Source organism: Micromys minutus (genome assembly GCF_963924665.1).
Source record: "Micromys minutus genome assembly, chromosome: 9".
Taxonomy (NCBI): domain Eukaryota; kingdom Metazoa; phylum Chordata; class Mammalia; order Rodentia; family Muridae; genus Micromys; species Micromys minutus.
The window spans coordinates 61,440,212-61,459,477 of record NC_137978.1 but is presented as its reverse complement, the minus strand read 5'-3'; the positions used below and the strand labels follow the sequence as shown (position 1 = coordinate 61,459,477).

Genomic DNA, 19,266 nt, shown 5'->3' with positions numbered 1-19,266 from the left:
TTGGGTTGGACGTGGTCCTGACAATTGCTGATTGTGTCAGTTTCCCATCGCTAGGACACAATGCACAGGAAACAACTCAAGAAAGGTGTGCTGTGCTCACAGATACTTAAATCCATCATCAGATGAGTTCATAGTTTCTGGGATGCGGTGAGCATCTTTGTAGACAGGTGTGGTACAGTTAAATTGCTGTTTTCATGGTGACCAAGAAGCAAAGGAAAGCAGAGGAGGTGTCTGGGATGAGCCAGCTAGACTGCTCAGTCAGTCTCTGACCTGCTTCCTCTCATGAGGCCTTACCTGCCAAATCCACTGTATCGCCAGTCAGTGCATTGCTGAAACTAGAGCCACAACCCTGGTGACTCTTCACCTCTCAAAAATGCCCATCAGCTAACAATCACGCCTATAACATAAGAAGCCCTCCAGGGACATAGTTATATTGAAACCGTAATGCCGGGTGCCTGAGATAATCATTATGCAAACATTGACATTTTGGAGTACCTATGCCATGGATTGCAGGAACTGTTAACATTCCATGAGCTTAGATTTTTCACAGCAGCCCTTGTGAGTGAGTGACACTCCTCAGAGGTGACACTGCAATTGTACAAGCTGCAGCACCATGCTGAGCCAAGGAAGTAGCATACCCCAACACTCTTGAGACAGCTAGCCCTGGCTGGCCTTGAACTCACAGAGATCCACTTGCATCTATCTGGGAGCTGGGATGGAGGCATGCAGTACCTCCCACTATCTCATTCCCCATCTTCTCTCTCACATCCCAACATCTGATATTAGAAACTGTTGTCCTTAATCTCAGCAAAAGCAAAGCAATGCTAGGTGTGGGGGTGTGGGGGTGTGGTGGGAGTCGGGGACAGGCCGATTGCTATAGATGGAAATCTCCTGGAGCGACTGTATGGAAGCTGCTTCTCTGCTTAGCCTCGGTACAGGTGGTGACACACTTGCCTTACGGATGAGGAGCAGGCCGATTTGCAGCCATGACTCTCCTCCTGGCCTTTTCAGTTCTTTGTCCTGACTGTTGTCTCTCTTCTCAGATGTGCAGCCAGCCAGCAGTCAGCCAGCTTCTGAGCAACATCCGTTCCCAGTGCATCTCCCACACCGCGCTAGTGCTACAAGGGTCCCTCACACAGCCCAGGTATGACGGCCTCTGCCTTGCTGTGCTTCTGTTGAGCTCTCTCTCAGTGGCTGTCAGCTGCCATTGTTTTACACCACGTCACTAACTCTGGGTTCTGAGCGTCAGTCCAGCTCAGACTGGAGAGATGGCTGAGAGTTAAGAGCACTGGGTTCAATTCCCAGCATCCACATGGTGGGGCATGATATCTGCAACCCAATTCCAGGAGATCTGATGCCCTTTTCTGGCTTCTTTGGACACTGTATACATGTGGCGTGGTACAGAAGTGTACATGTAGGGAAGACAAAAGATAAAAATAAACACATCTAAGGATATTGATATATTTAGGAGTAAAGATGCCATTTCCTTCTCTTAAAAACTGAAAATAAAATGTTTTATGTTCTAATTAGTGTAGAACATTTTGAAAAAGAACTTATTTATGTTTTAAGAGTTCTCTGTATTTTGAAATATGTGAAACCAAGGCAGAATACTGATAATTTAAAACCTAGTGTTTGGAATTAAGTGGCTGTTTTTGACAAAATGACCACATTCCATGTGTTTTCACATTGATCTGTTAGTAGGTGTTGGAGAACAATGGGTGGGGACCAGCTGAGGAGGTACATAGCTGTAATCTAGCATTCAGGAGGCAGGGGCATGAGGGTCACCACTAATGCACGGCCAGTCTGGCCTGTATAGTAAGTTGCAGGCTAGCCTGGGTTTCATAGTGAGGCCCTGTCTCATAAAAACAGGATAAAACAAAGTACAGTAGTAGGACAATTATTCGGAATAATTTGCTATAATTGTCTGTTTCAGAAATTTTTGCATAGCTTTTAGGGTTAATAAAAGATTGCATATTTCATTTGAAAAAAATTTTGCCAGGGATGGAGGGGTAGCACGTTCCTTTAGTACCAGCACTTAGGAGGCGGAGGCAAGTGAACTCTAGTTCAAGGTCAGCTTGGTTGACCCAGCGAGTTCCAGAATATACAGGGTTACCCAAAGAAACCCTGTCTTGAAAGACAAAAACAAGACAAAGCAAAATTTTATTTGTGTGTATGGGTATTTTTCTGCTTGTTTATTTGTGTATCCCATGCATGCCTGGTGGCCATATAGTCTAGAAGAGGGCACTGGATCCCCTGCAGCTGGAGGTAAGGATTATTGCCGCCATGTTGGTGATGGGAGTTGAACCCAGGTCCTTTGGAAGAGCTGCCAGTGTTCTTAACCGCTGACAACACATTTTTTTCAGCCCTACATTTCATGTCTATCATGTAAAAATAGCTAAAGGAAAAGTGGAAATATTTGGATGTTTTTCATTTTGGTTATTGCCTTTTGAAAAGGTTTTTTAACCATTTTAAAATGAAAGAAAATTAGGCTGTATAGTACCACATATGTATATTTCCAGAACTGGGGAAATTAAGGTGGAATGACTTGCTAATTTGAACCTTCTTAGGCTCCATAGCAAAACTTTGTCTTTAAACTCCACCTATCTAAGCCAGATATAGTGGCGCTTCAGTACTTGAAAGGTAGAGGCAGGCAGGTTTCTGAATGCAAAGTCATCCTAATCTGCAAAACGAGTTTCAGGACAGCCAGAGCCACCCAGAAAAACCTTGGGTTTGTTTGTTTTTGACAGGGTTTCATTATGTTGCTCTGGCTGTTCTGGCTCTGTAGACCAGGCTGGACTCAAACTCAGAGATTCACTTGCCTCTGTTTCCTGAGCGCAGAGATTACAGGCTTGTGTCACTGCTGCTGCCACCAATTAGAAACCTTACCAAACCAAACAACAACACACAAGTAAAGGAATTTGAACGAGATTATGGCTAGTCTTTTGTCTTTAATGTAGGTGAGACAAAATAAAATAAATAAGGATTATTTTTTATTTAATATAATTGGATTCACTTCTACATGTGGGAATCTTGCCTGAATATGTGTATGTGCACCATCTGTTTGTGGTGCTCTTAGAGGTCAGAAAACGTATTGGATCTCCTAGAACTGGTTACCAACAATTGTGAGCCACCACATGGGTGTAGGAATCAAACAGGTCCTCCGCAAGAGCAGCCAGTGCTCTTAACCGTTGAGCTGTCTCTCTGGTTCCCTAATTGATTTTTAAATGGATTTATTAGTTATCTTCCATTGTTGAGGATCCGATGTGGGGCTGTACGTATGCTGGACAAGTGCCCTGTCACTGAAGTACTTCCAGCCCTAATGCTTCATTCAGAAAGACTTGTTGTCTTTGCAGTTTCCACTGATGTCTCCTTTAAAAGGCCAGATGTCACCAGTGTCAGAAAGGTCATGCTTTGCTCAAGTAGTGGTTGTGTAGTGTTTTGTAGGTTTTGTGTTTACATGACGGGCGGCCTGTGTGGCCATGGCATTCTACATGCTCCCATCACAGCCCTGGCTTTTTCCTGCACCTTCAGGTCCTTGCAACAGCCATCCTTCCTCGTGCCGTACATGCTCTGCAGGAATCTCCCATATGGCTTCATTCAAGAACTGGTGAGGACCACTCACCAGGATGAAGAGGTGTTCAAGCAGGTATAGTTGGGCCAACTTTTAGCTAAGTGCCTCTCTGCTGTCTAGATGCACCGTGTCTTGGGCTAGGGAAGAGACTCATAGAGCTCCACCCCTCCCATGAAGTTAGTGGGGGCTGTGGGCTGGAGAGATAACTTGAGCGACATAGCCATTGGTAAGGTGCCCATGCTTCTGTGAGTGGCCCCTAAGTAAACTCATTGGGTCATCAGAAGAATGAAAGAAAGGGAGGGAGGGAGGAAGGGAGAGAGGAAAGTGGGGGCCTGAAGTGGAGAGACTAGTTAAGAGGAAAAGGATAGAGTGGAAAGGAGACACCGGCATGTAAGGGGGTGACCGTGGTGAAAATACATTTACGTGCATGTATGAAAAGGCCATCATGAAATCCATGCATAAGTAATAGATGTTAAAAATATATAACATTGTGTGGGAGGCATCTCTTCCTAGATCTCACTGTGGGTATTGTCCATTGGCACCATACCTTCACTTTGTTTTCTGTCTAGTATAGTCATAATTCTTGATTTTTAAGACCTTTTGATTCTTAAATACTTTTAAAGCACAATTCAGGTCACATGAGGTATGGTGCACGCCTTTAACCCCAGCACTTGTCAGCCAGGGGCAGGTAAATCTCTATGGCTTGGAAACCAGTCTGGTGTATATGGGCAAGTTCCCAGCTAGTCAAGGCTAACTATTGAGACCTTATCTCAGTGTGGGACAGACAGACAGACAGAACAATTCAGGATTCAAGAAGAAAATTTTGTTTAAAGCTGCTCCCTCTCTGAAGTTGATTAGCCTGAGTCTTTAGTGGTGTCATGTGGACATACAGGAACAATAAGGCAGCACCCTGAGCTCTTCATCTTTAGGCGAATATGTAAACTCCTTTGGGAAATGTCATTGTCTCAGGAGGGTTAAATGAAGCAGCCTTTGGGTGTGGTGACCAGGAATTAGAATAATTTTTTTTTCACACACGCCATCAATGAAGAACACAGGGTAATTTTAAAATCAGGCCAGAAATCAACTGAAGGGACATATTATGCTTATTTTATCGATAAACTTATGCACAGGCCATAAAGTGACCTTTGTAAAGGAGGTGGCATGAACTCAGTCACCTGAACCCACACAGGAAGGACAGGACTCCTAAAAGTTGCCCTCCGATCTCCACATAGTTCTGTGCACACGTGCCTACCAGCACGTTATACGAACAAAGCAAGATTAAACTTAAAAAGGAGAATCCTTGATGATAAACATTTTATGCTTATTCATATTTTGCCTGTTTGTTATCAGTTAAGTTCTTACACAAGAGGGTAGCTCTACTAAATAGAGTAAAATGTGCAGTATTTCTTAAAGCATGTTTAAAGATTGCTCTGACGGACAGTTAATGGTGTTCATCTGTGTGATTTAGGACGTGGTTTGCCTTCTTGATTGCCGTTCTGGCCTTTCCTGCCCTGTGCTGGGTGCTGCTCCCTGTTGTCAGATTGTGTGTGCAAACAAACGACAGCACCCGATTACTTGAGTTACAGAAACCAGAATGATCTCTCCCAGCACTGCCCCGACACCCTGCCGTGCTCTGCAGGCCTGCTCTTTCTGTCCTGTGTCTTCTCCTGTGCTCAGAATTCCCCGAGATGGGATGAGCTTTGTAGACTGAGGGATTGGCCCAGGTTTCTAGTGGGTTTATACTCTGTGCCCTCCACAGCTGTGGTTCCCATTGCCAGCTGCTGTGCATGTTTTCCCTTTGAAGTCGTTAGTCCTGGATGCTAGCCCACTCCTAATTGCGAGGCTCAGTGAGAAGGCACAGTGAAGTTTGAAGGTGAGCTGTGCTGAGCAGCAGGGCTGTACACTGTCACCAAATCAGTGCCAGCCCTTCAGTTTCCTGGTAGGTGACTATACTAGCGATAAAAATGTATTTTTCAGTTTGAACACTCATTAGCTGTCTCCGTGCTCTCAATTAGTTGAATGCAACAGAAGAAACAGTAGATTTGGGGAGAAAATGGAACACTTAGTATAATTTTCATACAGATCATGGGTGTGTGTTAATCAGCAACATGGTTGGGGAGGGGAATGAGGTGTGCGGGGGCAGAAGTATAGCAGGGACTCGTCAGCCCTCTGCAGCCCTGTCTGCACTGTCTGCTCTTATCCGTGTGCCCTGCCAGAGGGTCAGCAACATTCTTTCCTGCAAAGTTGATACTGAGCTGGATACTTCATGGATAGTCATCCTGATGGACCAGTCAGCAACCAAGAATTCTGGGATTTTCTTATATGGACAGGGAAAACGATTTGTCTTGGGGGCAGGGAGAGTAGAGTGTGTGGCCTACAGACCGGAGGCTGTCTGCCGAGCCTGCGTGCTTGCTTTCCTTACACCTAATGTTTGTGCTTTCTTCCTTACAGATCTTTATCCCCATTTTACAAGGCCTGGCGCGTGCTGCCAAAGAGTGCTCCTTGGATAGCGACTACTTTAAGTACCCCCTCATGGTAAAAGCTTAATCCTTTAATTTATATATAAGTACCCCCTTATGGTAAAAGCTTGTTCCTTCCTTTTTAATTGTTATATAAGTATTCTTTCATGGTAAAAGCTTGTTCATTTCTTTATCAGATCTGTGTTTAACCCATTTTCTTTTCATATTTTGTGGGGGGGGGGCAGTCTCATGTCTGCCAGGCTGAAGATGACTTTTTTTAGCTTATGACCCTGCCCCCTCCTCTCAAGTGATGAGATTACAGGTATCGATCAGTCTCGCTTTCAGATGTAAAACCTGAGACCCTGCTGTAGGCCAGACACAGTGTGGCTGTGTCCTGAGCTGCCTGAGTGTACCGGCAGCCGTCCATACTCCACCACGGCCAGTTCTACACAGCAGCGAGTACGGCACTGTGGGAACGTGCCTTTCCATTCCGGTGGTTGGCACAAAGGATGAGTTCAGAACCATAGCAAACTGCACTTGGGATTTAAAAATCAAGTGATAATGAGGTGGTGAGATAGCTCGCTCTTGAGGTAAAGATGCTTGCCTCTGCAGCCCACGTAAGGATGAGGAGAGACCCAGCATACATATGCACATACACATACAGTAATAATAAATGGAGAAGCAACATCCGATTGGGGCTGGCACGATAGCTTAGCAGCCAAGAGTGCTTGATGCTCTTCTACATAACTGGAGTTTGCTTTGTAGAATAGCCTGAAACTCCAGCTCCAGAGGATTTACCCTCTTCTGGCCTTCACAGGCGCCTGTACTCAGAAGGCACATACACGTGTACACACAAATAAAAATAAAATAAATCTTTTTAAAGAATCACCAACCAGATCATTTTAATATCCTTCTGTGTAGCCCCGGCTGGTGGTGTATTCATGAACCTCCATTATTCTCCCGAGTGCTAAGATCACCTCTGTGTGCTGCCGTGCCCAACCGGGACATAATCTTTCCCATTGGGCCAGAGAGACGGCTTAGCAGGTTAAAATACCGGCCACATGACCCTGTGAGCTGACATTAAAAGACAAGTGTGCTGGCTCTGTCTGTAGTGACGGGATATTGAGGGTAAGCTAAGAGGCTGGTGCAGGACAGTTGGCTGCAAGCTCGTGGGCTAGCTTGCAACAGCAAAGCACAGTAGCAGAAAAAGGAGATTCTTCCCCAAAACAAGGTGGAAGGCCTAACCAACTGCTGAACAGTTCTATTCTGACTTCTAAATATGGTCTTAGGCGTGTGTGTGCCTTCTGTGTGTGTGTGTGTGTGTGTGTGTGTGTGTGTGTGTCTGTGTATGTGTGTGTGCATAGTGAGTATAAATTTAATAGCCTGTTAATGGATTTAGTAATTAGAGTACTTGCCTGGTGAGCAGGAGAACTGAACCACATACCTCTTGGCATATCTGACCTACCTGCCATTCCAGCCCTAGACAGTGCAGATGGGGATCCCTGATTAGCAAGAGAGACTAGCCAGTGTCAGTGAGCTCAATGAAGAGATGCTGCGTCAGCCGGAATAAGTTGGAAGATTCCCAGCATCAGTCCATCCCTCCCCCGCATGAACACACATGGCATCCACACATGCAAACATTCATGCATACCACACCCACATAAGAAATTACTCAGGTAAGGTCAGAGGGCAGTGGTATACCCCATGGAGCAATACAGTTTGTCTCTGTACTGAGGAGAGCAATTCCCTGAGGCCAAATATCTCATCTGTGGTCTTTGTTTCAAAGTAGATGTGCCTGGTGCCCTGAAGTACTCAGAAGATGCATAGACCGTAATAAGAGTCTTTAGCTAGATTCTCACAGGTGATTCAACTGTTGTAAAACACTCATGGTCCTCGATTTAACCCCATCACTTGGCATACAGAGGCAGGTGCGCCTGATCACTGTGAGTTCAAGGCCAGCATGGGTTACATAGTGAGCTCCAGAACAGCCAGAGCTCTGGAGAGGCCCCGTCTCAAAACAAAACAGAAAAACCAGACAACAACAAAAAATGGGAGGCTTTTTTCTGTCCAACATTTGCTTCTTTGAAATTTTGGGAGATGAATGTCTTCTGGTCTTTTGTTATAGGATTGTAATGGAAATATCCAGCCATAGAACTCATGACAAGACTTACATGTAGGCACAACTTTGTATAGTTTGAGGCCATAAAGAAACAGAAACTCTACATCACGTTTGTTCCTTTACTCATTCTTTTCATTTAATTCCAGTATGTGGATAATTCTTAATGTTAGGGATGTGCTCTGTATCTCGAACCAGGTCACAGGCTCTCGAGAAACAAGCTCTCTTCTCAGATAGGTGATGGAAGGGTGACTGTTAGAAAACCAAGACAAACAGGCAGTGGTGGCTCATGCCTTTAGAGCCTGGCAGATCACTTGAGTTCAAGGACAGCCTGGTTTATAGAACTAGTTCCAGGGACAGCACGGGCTACACAGAGAAACCTTGTCTTGAACAAACCGAGAAAACAGACTATCACATCCTGAACAAGGAAAAGTTCATAAGGCTGAGAACAAGGTGAAGCTGAGCCTAGTGTGGTAGCTCTCGGTCACCCAGCATTAGCCCTCTGAGAGACGAGAAAGTCATGAAGTGAAGGCCAGCCCCAGTTACTCAGAGAATTCTAGGCTAGCCTAGGCTACAGAGTGAGACTATGTCTAAAGACAAAACAACAGAAAGCCACCACACCTGTGATCCTAGCACAGAGTCAGAGCAGGAGCTCAGGGCCTCCCTCGTCTGCACAGAGTGTGACATTATTCTGGGTACACAAAATCCTGCCTAAAAACTAGTTTTAAGTCAGGTGCACTGTAGTTCAGAAGTTTAGGCTGAGGGAGGACAATCATTTCCAGGACTTCATAGTGAGTTCTAGACTGTGCTATGTAGTGAGATCCTGTCTCCAAAAAAACGAAAGCAAGAAGATAAAAAATGTGAGCGTGTTTCTGGGGCTGTTTCTCATAGACTGTGTGGCCGAGAGCAGGAAGTAGAATCTGCTGCTGCTTCATCAGGGGTGCTTTTAGTCAGTGCTGGTCACCCTTGATGGCCTGTAACGCTTCCTTGAAGCTGCTACGCTTTGGTCCTCATCTGGTTTAGTTTAGTGTCTCAGTGAAGAGAATGTAGTGACAGGATCCACAGGATGCCCTTGCTGGAAGACAGTTGTCCTTTGTGGGAGAATGGAGGGGAATGGGGGTGGGGGGAGGCAGGAAGTACAGCAGGGAGAGGAGGACTATGGAAGGTAGCTCAGAGATGGCTGGGTCATTGGTGGATTGATAATTGGCAGGCTCTGTTTTGCCCTGTGCTGTGACCTCCACAGTGTTGTTTCGTTGGCGCTGTCGGGCATGTGGCAGTTCCAGTACTTCAGTGGTGAAGGCCGGAGAACTGAGAGTCCTGGGCCAGCCTGGGCAACAGAGCAAAGCCTTATCTGAAAGAAAACACACGCATGCACACACACACACACACCCTACACCTAGCACACACTCCCTCCCCACACCCACAGTGATAACAGCAGCAACAGTAAATCACCAGCCTCAGGGTTTTCCTCAGTTGAGGATGATTTGTTGCCTCATATTTGGTGTTGAGATTGTTTCCGGCTTTCTCTGTGGTATTAATGTGATGCCCTACAATAGGCCATGTGAACTTAAAACTTGGAAGCAGTTCCCTACAACCCTGACTTCAGCCAGCCTGTCCGAAGGCTCAGTGGCTGTTAGGTAGCTTCCTGGGTCCACAGGGATCAGCACACATAGCCTGTGCATTCGGTCTTGTGTTGGGAAATGACGGAAATGCAAACTCATGCTTTGGAAAGCCATTCACCAGGCGGGACACCAAAGGGCTCTTTGTCCCTTGACAGAGGTGTGAATGTCCACTGCCTGTACTTTGTGTTCTCCTCGTCTACATTGTTGCTGTTTTGTTTCTGTTTGGTTTTGTTGTTTACTTATTTTTGTTTGGTTTGCAGTTCACAAGTGTTTGTTTGTAGGAAAACTATTAAGGTTGATGACCTCACAGGGAGCTTTGCCAGGCATTTTTTTCTTGCTTGTCCAAAGCTGTCCCTTACTGTCACACTTGGCACAGTGTGGGACAGAAAACATGGCAGTAATTTTTTCCCTTCTTGTTTTAGGCACTAGGTGAACTCTGTGAAACCAAGTTTGGGAAGACACACCCTATGTGCAATTTGGTAAGTGCCTGCCTGGCGAGCCTCTATATGGCCTCTGTCAATGGTTTATTTATTATTATATACGAGTGCACTGTAGCTGTCTTCGGACACACCAGAAGAGGACATCAGATCCCATTACAGATGGTTGTGAGCCACCACGTGGTTGCTGGGAATTGAACTCAGTACCTCTGAAAGAGCAGTCAGTGCTCTAACCGCTGAGCCATCTCTCCAGCCCCAGAGACCAGTTTTAAAGTACTATCCTCCTAAGACTTCTCTTGAAAGACATTTGTATGTGAGTGGGGTTGCCCTCCTGTTACGTTGCCACAAAGTCTGATGTTTTAGGGGGTTGGAGAGTAAGTGCTCTACAACTAGAAGAGCAAGTGCCTTGGGACAATGAACAGAGCCTTCGAGTAGCATCAGAGTGGGTCTCTTAAATGTCACTGACCTGTTGTAGATTTTTGGAGGTTGGGAAGAGTCACAGTCCTCCGCAGTGTCCCCTCTGCTATAGTACTGGTATAACAGTGACCTTGCTGAAGGAACAGAAGCCTACACACGTTCCTGTCAGTGTCTGTGCTCAGTGAGCAGGCTACACACAGCACCTGAGAGTAGGTCAGCCTGAGGGCAGAAGGGGCTTAGTGGGAGGGAGACAGTAATAAAAGACAGTGGGATAGAAATACTTCAGACCATACATACACACACACACACACACACACACACACACACACACACACATACACACTTCTGAAAGAATAAATAAAAATTGCAACATGAATCTTATAAAAATATGTAAGTTGAAGAGTACCCTCTGTCGGAGGTCAGAAGTATTCACTGGAAACCCGACCTGTTTATGCTTGTGTTTTCAAGCGCCGGTGGCTAGACCCACCTGTGTAGCTGATTGCTGGGCACTCTGAGCCCGTCCCGTGCCAGCTGCCTTGCTCAGTAGCTTAACTGGTCCCTCTGTGCTGTGTCTAGGTCGCCTCTCTACCCCTGTGGTTGCCGAAGTCCTTAAGCCCTGGTTCTGGGCGGGAGCTGCAGAGACTCTCCTACTTAGGGGCCTTCTTTAGCTTCTCAGTCTTCGCAGAGGACGATGTAAGTACACACCAGGCAGCCGCTCTGCTCGGCTCTGCTCGAAGCTCACTGTGCTCTTTCTGATTGCATGTTTCCCCTTCTCTCTCAGGCAAAGGTGGTTGAGAAATACTTCTCAGGGCCTGCCATTACCCTGGAGAACACTCGCGTGGTCAGCCAGTCACTGCAGCATTACCTGGAGCTGGGACGGGTAGGTGTTCAGAGGAGAGAAGGCCTCCCTAGGGAAGAAGGGCCTGTTTATATGTCCAGGGATCCCAGGTCACCTCTGCCACAGGAGACGGACAGTTACAAACAAGGCGCTCTGTGTTGACCCCAACCCCAATGCCTTTAGCACTTGTTGCTGCTGCTGTGCAGTGTCGAAATGCAAGCCTAGCTAGCCCCTGAGGTACCAGTCAAGATGTCTCCCAGTGGCTAAAACCTGGCTGTGCCACTTCTCTGAGAGTGTCATGCCCAAGTGAAAGAGACTTTATGTATGTTCTGTGAGGTAGGCCGTCCAGTGTGATTTCCCGGTTAGCTAAGCAGTGGTGGTTCTTGCCTTAATGAAGAAAGTGCCGAGAAACAGTGAGAACCAGACTTTGTAGAGGAACAGAGCAGACCTGGGCCGGGGCTGACGTGCCTGCCTGGTGGCCATGCTCTGTCCAGCTTATTTCTTCCGTTCTAAATTGTAAAAGTACAGTGCCTGGCTAATCGAGGCCACACTGGTCATGCAAGGGAGGCAAAGGCTGTTTGTTAACACTGACTACTCAACATTCTTCCTATTATGGGTGCCCCCCTTCCCCCTCCTTCTCCCCTATTTGTTGACTGTTCTTGGGCGCCCTACAAGGAGCGGACATGGTGGGAGAGGAAGGTAGGGAGTGGGAATCTTCTTAAAGTAAAAAAGAAATCAGTTGTTTTTTCTTTTTGAAAAATAATTTAGCAAGAGCTTTTCAAGATTCTACATAGTATTTTGTTAAACGGCGAAACTCGTGAAGCAGCTCTCAGCTACATGGCGGCCGTTGTCAATGCCAATATGAAGAAAGCCCAGATGCAGGTAGGAGTCCCCAAGTGCTTTCAGTTCCTCATTAAACCTGTTTCTCCAGTGCAGACTCAACTCAGCACTCCCAGGCGGTGTTCTGGGGATTGGGAAGGCAGCCTGGATAAGACAGGCAAGCACCCTGCATTTGTGCAGCCCGAGGTCTTGGTCAGGGGTGTCATGCAAGCACGGCATCCCGACAGTAGTGGTTGGTGATGGAGTGTGAAGGATTCAGGAGTGTTTGTAGAGTGCTGGAACGACGGGACGGGGCGGATCATGATCAGATCACAGAGAAGACTTTTATTAGAGCTTTGACTGAAGAGCTGGTTGTTCCAAGGCTGAGAAAAGAGCTCTCTTGGTGATAGTGTATTAGAAATGAGCCACCTTTATTTTGCCAGCCCAAAACATGGAGTCTTTGTGACTCCGGGGACATGGCAGGTAACAGAAGAAACCATGCTCTTGAGTCTGGCCAGGGTTTACTAATGAGCACTGTAGTAGATTCCACAGAAGGGGACATGTGTCATACACAAAATGACAGGGAGTGGGGTTGGAAGCAGACCTGAGGAAGAACCAAAAGTTGATCTTAACAGTGGGAAAATTAAAATTGTAGATTATTTGTAATTATAAGGTCTTAGAAGCAAAAGAATAAAAGTATAGAGAAAAGCAAAATCGCAATGTCTTTTGACACTCATTAGTGTCCTGGCATGTCCAGTCTGTTGACGTTGACACAGCCTGGTGTCATCCATAACCCAACTGCCAAGAACATGCAGTCAAAAGAGGTCATGTGCAAAACTTCTATCATGCTCTACGTAAGTCTCCAGTTATATGTTGAGCCACATTTACAGTTGGCTTTTACTCCATGTGGTCTGTTAGTTGGCCATACTTCTCTGTGCCTCAGTTTCCTTTATTGCTAAGTGGGGTTAAGAGTGACAGCTAACCTGTGAGCCTTTGTCATGTAAATCATTAGAGTAGTATATAGTGGTCACTGAACCTCTGTTATTCACACAGGACTCAGTGTTTAAAATGGGGACGCTTTCATGTGGGCAGAGTACAGTGCATTGTTCTTGAGAAATAAGAAGGAAAAGGAAGCTACAGTTACTGTGTTTTTACTTACTGACTTGATCCTCTGTCTACAGTCTGACATGCGAATTATACTGTATGGACTGGGGTTAGTGCAGAGGTCCCTGAGTCTGCTAGCTCATTGACAGTGCTCACCACATGCCCTGTCACTGGTGTTAGGGCCTGGTTACATTTGATTGTGCTTTCATAGAAAGTTGTGCTGAATTTGTGAGATGTGTGCTTAACAAGGTTTCAATTGCTTTGCGGCTTATGTCACAGGCAGATGACCGGTTGGTGTCTACAGACGGGTTTATGCTGAATCTCCTTTGGGTCCTGCAGCAGCTAAGTACAAAAATCAAGTTAGAAACAGTTGACCCCACTTACATATTCCACCCAAGATGTCGGATCACTCTCCCGAACGATGAGACACGGATAAACGCAACGATGGAGGATCTGAATGAGTGGCTGACGGAGCTCTGTGAGTGATGCAGTCCTTGCTCGATGCCCTCTCTCATCTGCAAGGCTCTGAGAGAGACATAGTTAAAATTAGCATAGTAAAAATTCATCCTCGAATTACTCAACACATAGAATAGATGGGTGTGAAAGTGAAGGAAGAAACAATAACACCAACTTTTAAAAAGATTTATTATTTATTTACTTCATGTACATGAGTACTTTATCTGCATGTACACCTGCACACCAGAAGAAGGCATCAGATGGTTGTGAGCCACCATGTGGTTGCTGGGAATTGAACTGAGGACCTCTGGAAGAGTAGCCAGTGCTCTTAATCACTGAGCCATCTCTCCAGCCCAATAACAGCAACTTTTTATTATATAGATTTTTGTGTTGTATTTTAACAGTTGAGACTGTGACTATTTTAAGATGTAATAACAATAAGCTTGTCTTACGTGTAGAATAGATTTAATTTCTACTTACTTAAAAATGGAAATGCCGTGATCAAATGTATACCTTCTAGAAAAGTAATTCCTAGTGCTCAGGAGACAGAGATAGAAAAATTATGAGTTCAAGGTCAGTGTGGGCTATATAACAAGCTCTGCCTTCCAAGACCAAGAAAAGAAAGAAGTGGCTGCTTTTTAAGAATTAATTTCATCACTCTGAAGTAAAATTTGGCAACACTTGAATAGAAATTGTTATACTGTTGCTAGGTGAAGGAGGCACCAAGAACAGTTATTAGAGCCTTGGTGGCCTGGGTGGCAGTAGCTTATGAGTTGAGGACTCCTTCCCTGTGTTGCCTAGGCTAGCTTCAAGTTCCTAGACTCAGGCAATCCCCCTGCCTTGTCTCCTAAGCTGCCAGGCTGTGCCCTTGCAGCCCTGCACTGGTTAAGGGTGCATTTGTACAGGAGAAACAGCCTGATGCCCTTCACGGCAGCATAGCCCCGGTCAACGGCAGCTCAGGTGTATTTCCTATTACGGGATTATTTGAAAGTTCTAACACAAAAAAAAATGGTAGGTGTTTGAAGTGATCTGACCACCATCCTTATTCACAAGTGTGAAGTGTGAACTCTGCCCTGTTGCCCAGTTGCGTGCTGATTAGAAAGTGCTGTGTAATGGTCCCTCCATGATTCCACTTTCTGCCGCCACTCACAACAATGATGGCCTTGTACACAATTCTTCTACATCAAAAACACAAGCATGTAGGAAAATGGTCATAATTTATTAGTATGGCCTAATTATTTCAGATTGAAGTACTATGTTCAGCTTGGAAGATAAAGATGGTTTTATAGAATGTATCAGGAAGACACATAAAAAGATTGGTTTATGCCAATGTTTAATCAGATAAGAGGATACAAGACATTAACCAAAGTGTGAGGAATTGATTTCTTTTGCGACATCACCTAAGTTTGTAGTTTAAAAAAAAATTCTTGGAGGCTGGGCTTAGTGGTGTCTGCTTTAATTCCAGCATTGAGAAGCAAAGTCGGCAGATCTCTGAGTTACAGGACAGCCAGAATTCCATAGAGAAGACCCTGTCTCAAAACACAACACAAAATAAAATTTTCTGGCCGGGGAGATGGCTCACATGGTCAGGAAAGCGCTGTGAGGCACATCTGTCAGCCCAGCACTGGAGGGAGGGAGACAGGATGACCTTCGTTCATTCCCAACCTGGTGATGTGTGTTCAGTGAGATGCCCAGTCTCAAAAATGAGGTGTATAGAGGTACAAGCTGGAGCCTAATACATGCACACCATGTCCACACATACACACACACACATGCACACAAATATTCTTAACCTATTTTCCTTCAGAATTGAACTTTTCCTTAAGGTTTGTAACTGATTTCACTGAAGGATTCATGTTTGTATGTTTTTCTTTATAGATGGAGATCAGCCTCCATTTTCTGAGCCAAAATTCCCTACGGAATGCTTCTTTCTCACCCTGCACGCTCACCACCTCTCTATTCTGCCTAGCTGTCGTCGTTACATTCGCCGACTCCGAGCCATCCGTGAGCTCAATAGGTACGTGTCCTGGTCCCTGTTTTGGCGTGCTGGCGTGCTGCTGTTGGCACGAGGAGTGGGCTGTGGTCAGTGTATCTGAGAGCAGCTGTGTGCACTGAGGGTGCTGCCTGCTGCTGCTCCCGTGTCGTGCCGCTCATTTGCCAGCTTTGTTAGTTTTCTTTAGGTGATAAAGTGATCCAGGGCTTGCTCTCTGAGCCCTTGGTTCTTTCCTCTATGTGGTTACTAAAGTCTGTTCCCACGGCTGGGAGAATGACCACTGTGAAGGCTGCCGGCCTGCTAGGTGTACCCATCTCACTCTGGACTGTCAACCTTGTTTTCTGTGATAATTAAGGGAAACAAGTAATTCGACTTTGGCCTGTTGTTGGTGACTGAGGGGCCCAAAGGCTGGCTTGTAGCCTCACTTGCCAATCATCAATTCTTTAGCACCGTTGCTATTTCTAACCCAAGCATGTCTGGATGGTCAGGTTCTCCAAGCAAACAAGCATCTCATGGCAGCAGACATTTGCTGGACAGGCCGTCCCAGACCCCTTCCCTTTGGTCTAGTTTGGCTGTCAGAGAAACTGTCATATTGAATATCTGTAACTATGCTCGTGTGTGCTAACGTGGACTCCAGATTCTTCCATTTGTTTGTTTTCAGACCAGCTGAAATGTGTGATATCTTCCCAATTCCCTTTGGACACTGGGTCTCACTGTGTAGCCCTATGGGCTAGACACTTGCTGGTTTCATCTGATGTTACGCCAGTTGCTTGGTCCTAGGAAAAGCTCAGTTTTTCTCACTGTGTGTGTGTGTGTGTGAGAGAGAGAGAGAGTTTGAGTGAGACACACACACACACACACACACACACACACACACAGACTGTGCTTTTGTCTCAGGGTCTCAGTATGTAGTCCTGACTATCCTGGAACTCCCTATGTTGCCCAGCCTGTATATAAACTCTGAGATCTACCTGCCTCTGCCTCCTGAGTACTGGGATAAAGGTGTTCACATCCTAGACCCTAGAACTTGTGAATGTCACCTTAAGTGATTTGGCAGACATGATCAATGAGATTGCCCTGGATCATCTGGAAGGGGCCATTGCTGTCACAGGGCTTTGTAAGGAGGGAAAGGGATGGATGTGGAGGGAGAGCTGTAACAATGGAGCCAGAGATGAGAGCATCTGGAGTTAGAGCTTGCTCATACTCTTAGCTCACAGCCCTGGCAGGACGTAGAAGGCCTCTGTACCCCTGTCTTAGTCTTCTTACCTCTGAACACAGCTGGCACCTAGAATTGGGATCCTGACCCATAGTATAGAGCTAATGGGACAGACGTTGCTCCTCCTACATGTGACTTTGTAATCTCCCCAAGGCAGTTCTGCTCTGACTTTGTGGTTCTAGAGGTGCTCAAGGGTGGCACAGTAGGACTCAGGGCAATGCTCTTTACACACGCTGAAAGGTCATTACAGGAGCTGCCTCTGCCAACAAGGTGCCTTAGATTTAAAGGTATGGGTCCATGGCACTATCACAGTTCCCCAGACTTTTGAGCCATTTGAGTCCTGGCCCTTGTCCTGACTTCCAGATTGGAAGCCCTGGAAGGTTATATAGAATTAGCCTGTGTTGTGTGTTGGTTGTGGTAGATTGTTCTGTGTCTTAGAGGTTCATGGTTCACTGCCTTCTTTCACAACCTTGAGGCTGTCTTGTTTCTTTCCCTATCTTCCTCCAGCCTTGTTAGAGGCAAGTGCTTTATCCTCATGCTGAGGGGCCACTCAGCCGAGGGCTGCTAGCATTCTATCCCCAAACAATAACCGGATCTTCACTAGGCCAGGTCCAGTGCCTGTTTCTATGTATGGCATCCATACCGTGTAAGTCACTGTATTTGCTTCCTTAGGCCTCGCCAAAGTTACTTACAACACCAGTGTGTTTTCATGCTCTGTGAGTCAGAAGTTCTAGAATCAAGGTTGCATCCCTTGTAGAGACTCTGAGGAGAGCGTTAACTCACTTTTTCAGCATCTGGAAGCTTCTTATTCTCTTGCTTCATGATACCTTTACCTCATTTTCAAGTCGGTATCTCCAGATCTGAACTAATTGTCCTACCCAATATTTCTCTAGAAAGACCTTCATGTTAACCTTGGGCAAGCCTTGTAATCTAGGAAAACCTTATAGCAACAAAGCCCCTTTTGCCGTGTGGTCATTGATAAACACCATGAGCAGCAACAACTTAGAAGCAATGGTTTGTTCACTTACACAGTAGAGCCCTCCAGGCTGGGACATCAGGGCAGTAATGTGGAGGTGGGAACCAAAGGAGAAGCTATGGAGGAACAGTCTTTACTGGCTTGCTCCCATGGCTTCCTTGGTTTGCTTTGTTACAGAACTGAACCACCACAGTAGACTAGGCCCTCACATATCAATCATCAGTAAAGAAAATGCTCACAAGCTTGCCTGCAGGCCGGTCTAAGAGATTTTCTCAGTTGAAGTTCCCTAACCACCACAGCCAAGTATTTCAGGTTTCGTCTTAGGATTAGGGAATGATGTCTATATATTTACTTAGATTTATTTATTTTATGTATATGAGTGTTTTGCCTGCTTGTATGTCTGTTTGCCATTGGTGCCCTTGGAGGTCAGAAGAGGGTGTCAGATCCCCCGAGACTGGAGTTGGAGATGGCTGTGAGCCACTATGCAGGTGGTGGGAACTGAACTTCTGTCCTTTACTGGAGTATCAGTTGTTCTTGACTGTTGAGATAGTGCTTCAGTCCCTGGATGTGGATCTTTTAAAAAGCCATTATTTTGCCTGTAATTCTCATTTTCCAGTACTAGACCAGAGGACCCAGTTTTTCTGAGATAAGTAGGAAAGGAAGTGTGGGCATTTTAAATTTTTTAGAATAGCTGGAAAGGGTTCTCAGTTAGACCTGACTTACCAGAGAACATGGCTTCAGTTTAGTAGTGGAGCCACTGCCCTGCCGTCATACTTTTGGAAGCTGTTCTGCCTCTGTGACAATCCTCTCTGTCTAGATCTAAAAAAGTGACTGACCGCAACAGAGTCAGGGAGTCTGATGTTCAGGCATTCAGCAGGCTCTGATTTTCCACACAGTATCATGAGAAAATTGTGGACCCCTGGGAAGTAAGCAGGCGTTTAAAATAGGCATCATATTAGCACAGCCCTCCGCAATAGGTGTCTGAGCAGTCACCTCTCTGGGAACCTGCAAGCCACGGAGAAGAGCACCCAGCATGGGGGGGGGGGTGCTAGGGACAGAGGAAGTACCACTGGCAAAAGAGCTTGGAAGTTGTACAAACAAGTTCTTTCTAACCCCAGAACAGCGGGAAACAGCAACGATGATTGTGCTTCCAGAGGGAGGGGAGATGGGGGCATGGATGTTTCTCATTGTGTGGGTCTGGCCTGGAACTCACTACCTAGACTAATTGCCTTGAATGCACAA

General features: G+C 45.9%; 1 protein-coding gene across 3 annotated transcripts in view; it reads left to right on the top strand.

The window, feature by feature from the left end:
- UBE4B (ubiquitination factor E4B) overlaps positions 1–19,266 on the top strand; it is a 97,258-nt gene that overhangs the window by 52,886 nt on the left and 25,106 nt on the right. For all 3 annotated transcript variants that reach the window (XM_080921589.1, XM_080921588.1, XM_080921587.1), the window contains 9 exons: positions 1,044–1,144; positions 3,532–3,646; positions 6,023–6,106; positions 10,191–10,247; positions 11,199–11,315; positions 11,404–11,502; positions 12,229–12,342; positions 13,663–13,861; positions 15,718–15,856. In XM_080921589.1, coding sequence (XP_080777715.1) covers positions 1,044–1,144; positions 3,532–3,646; positions 6,023–6,106; positions 10,191–10,247; positions 11,199–11,315; positions 11,404–11,502; positions 12,229–12,342; positions 13,663–13,861; positions 15,718–15,856 — 1,025 coding nt within the window. The remainder of the gene's footprint in view (positions 1–1,043; positions 1,145–3,531; positions 3,647–6,022; positions 6,107–10,190; positions 10,248–11,198; positions 11,316–11,403; positions 11,503–12,228; positions 12,343–13,662; positions 13,862–15,717; positions 15,857–19,266) is intronic.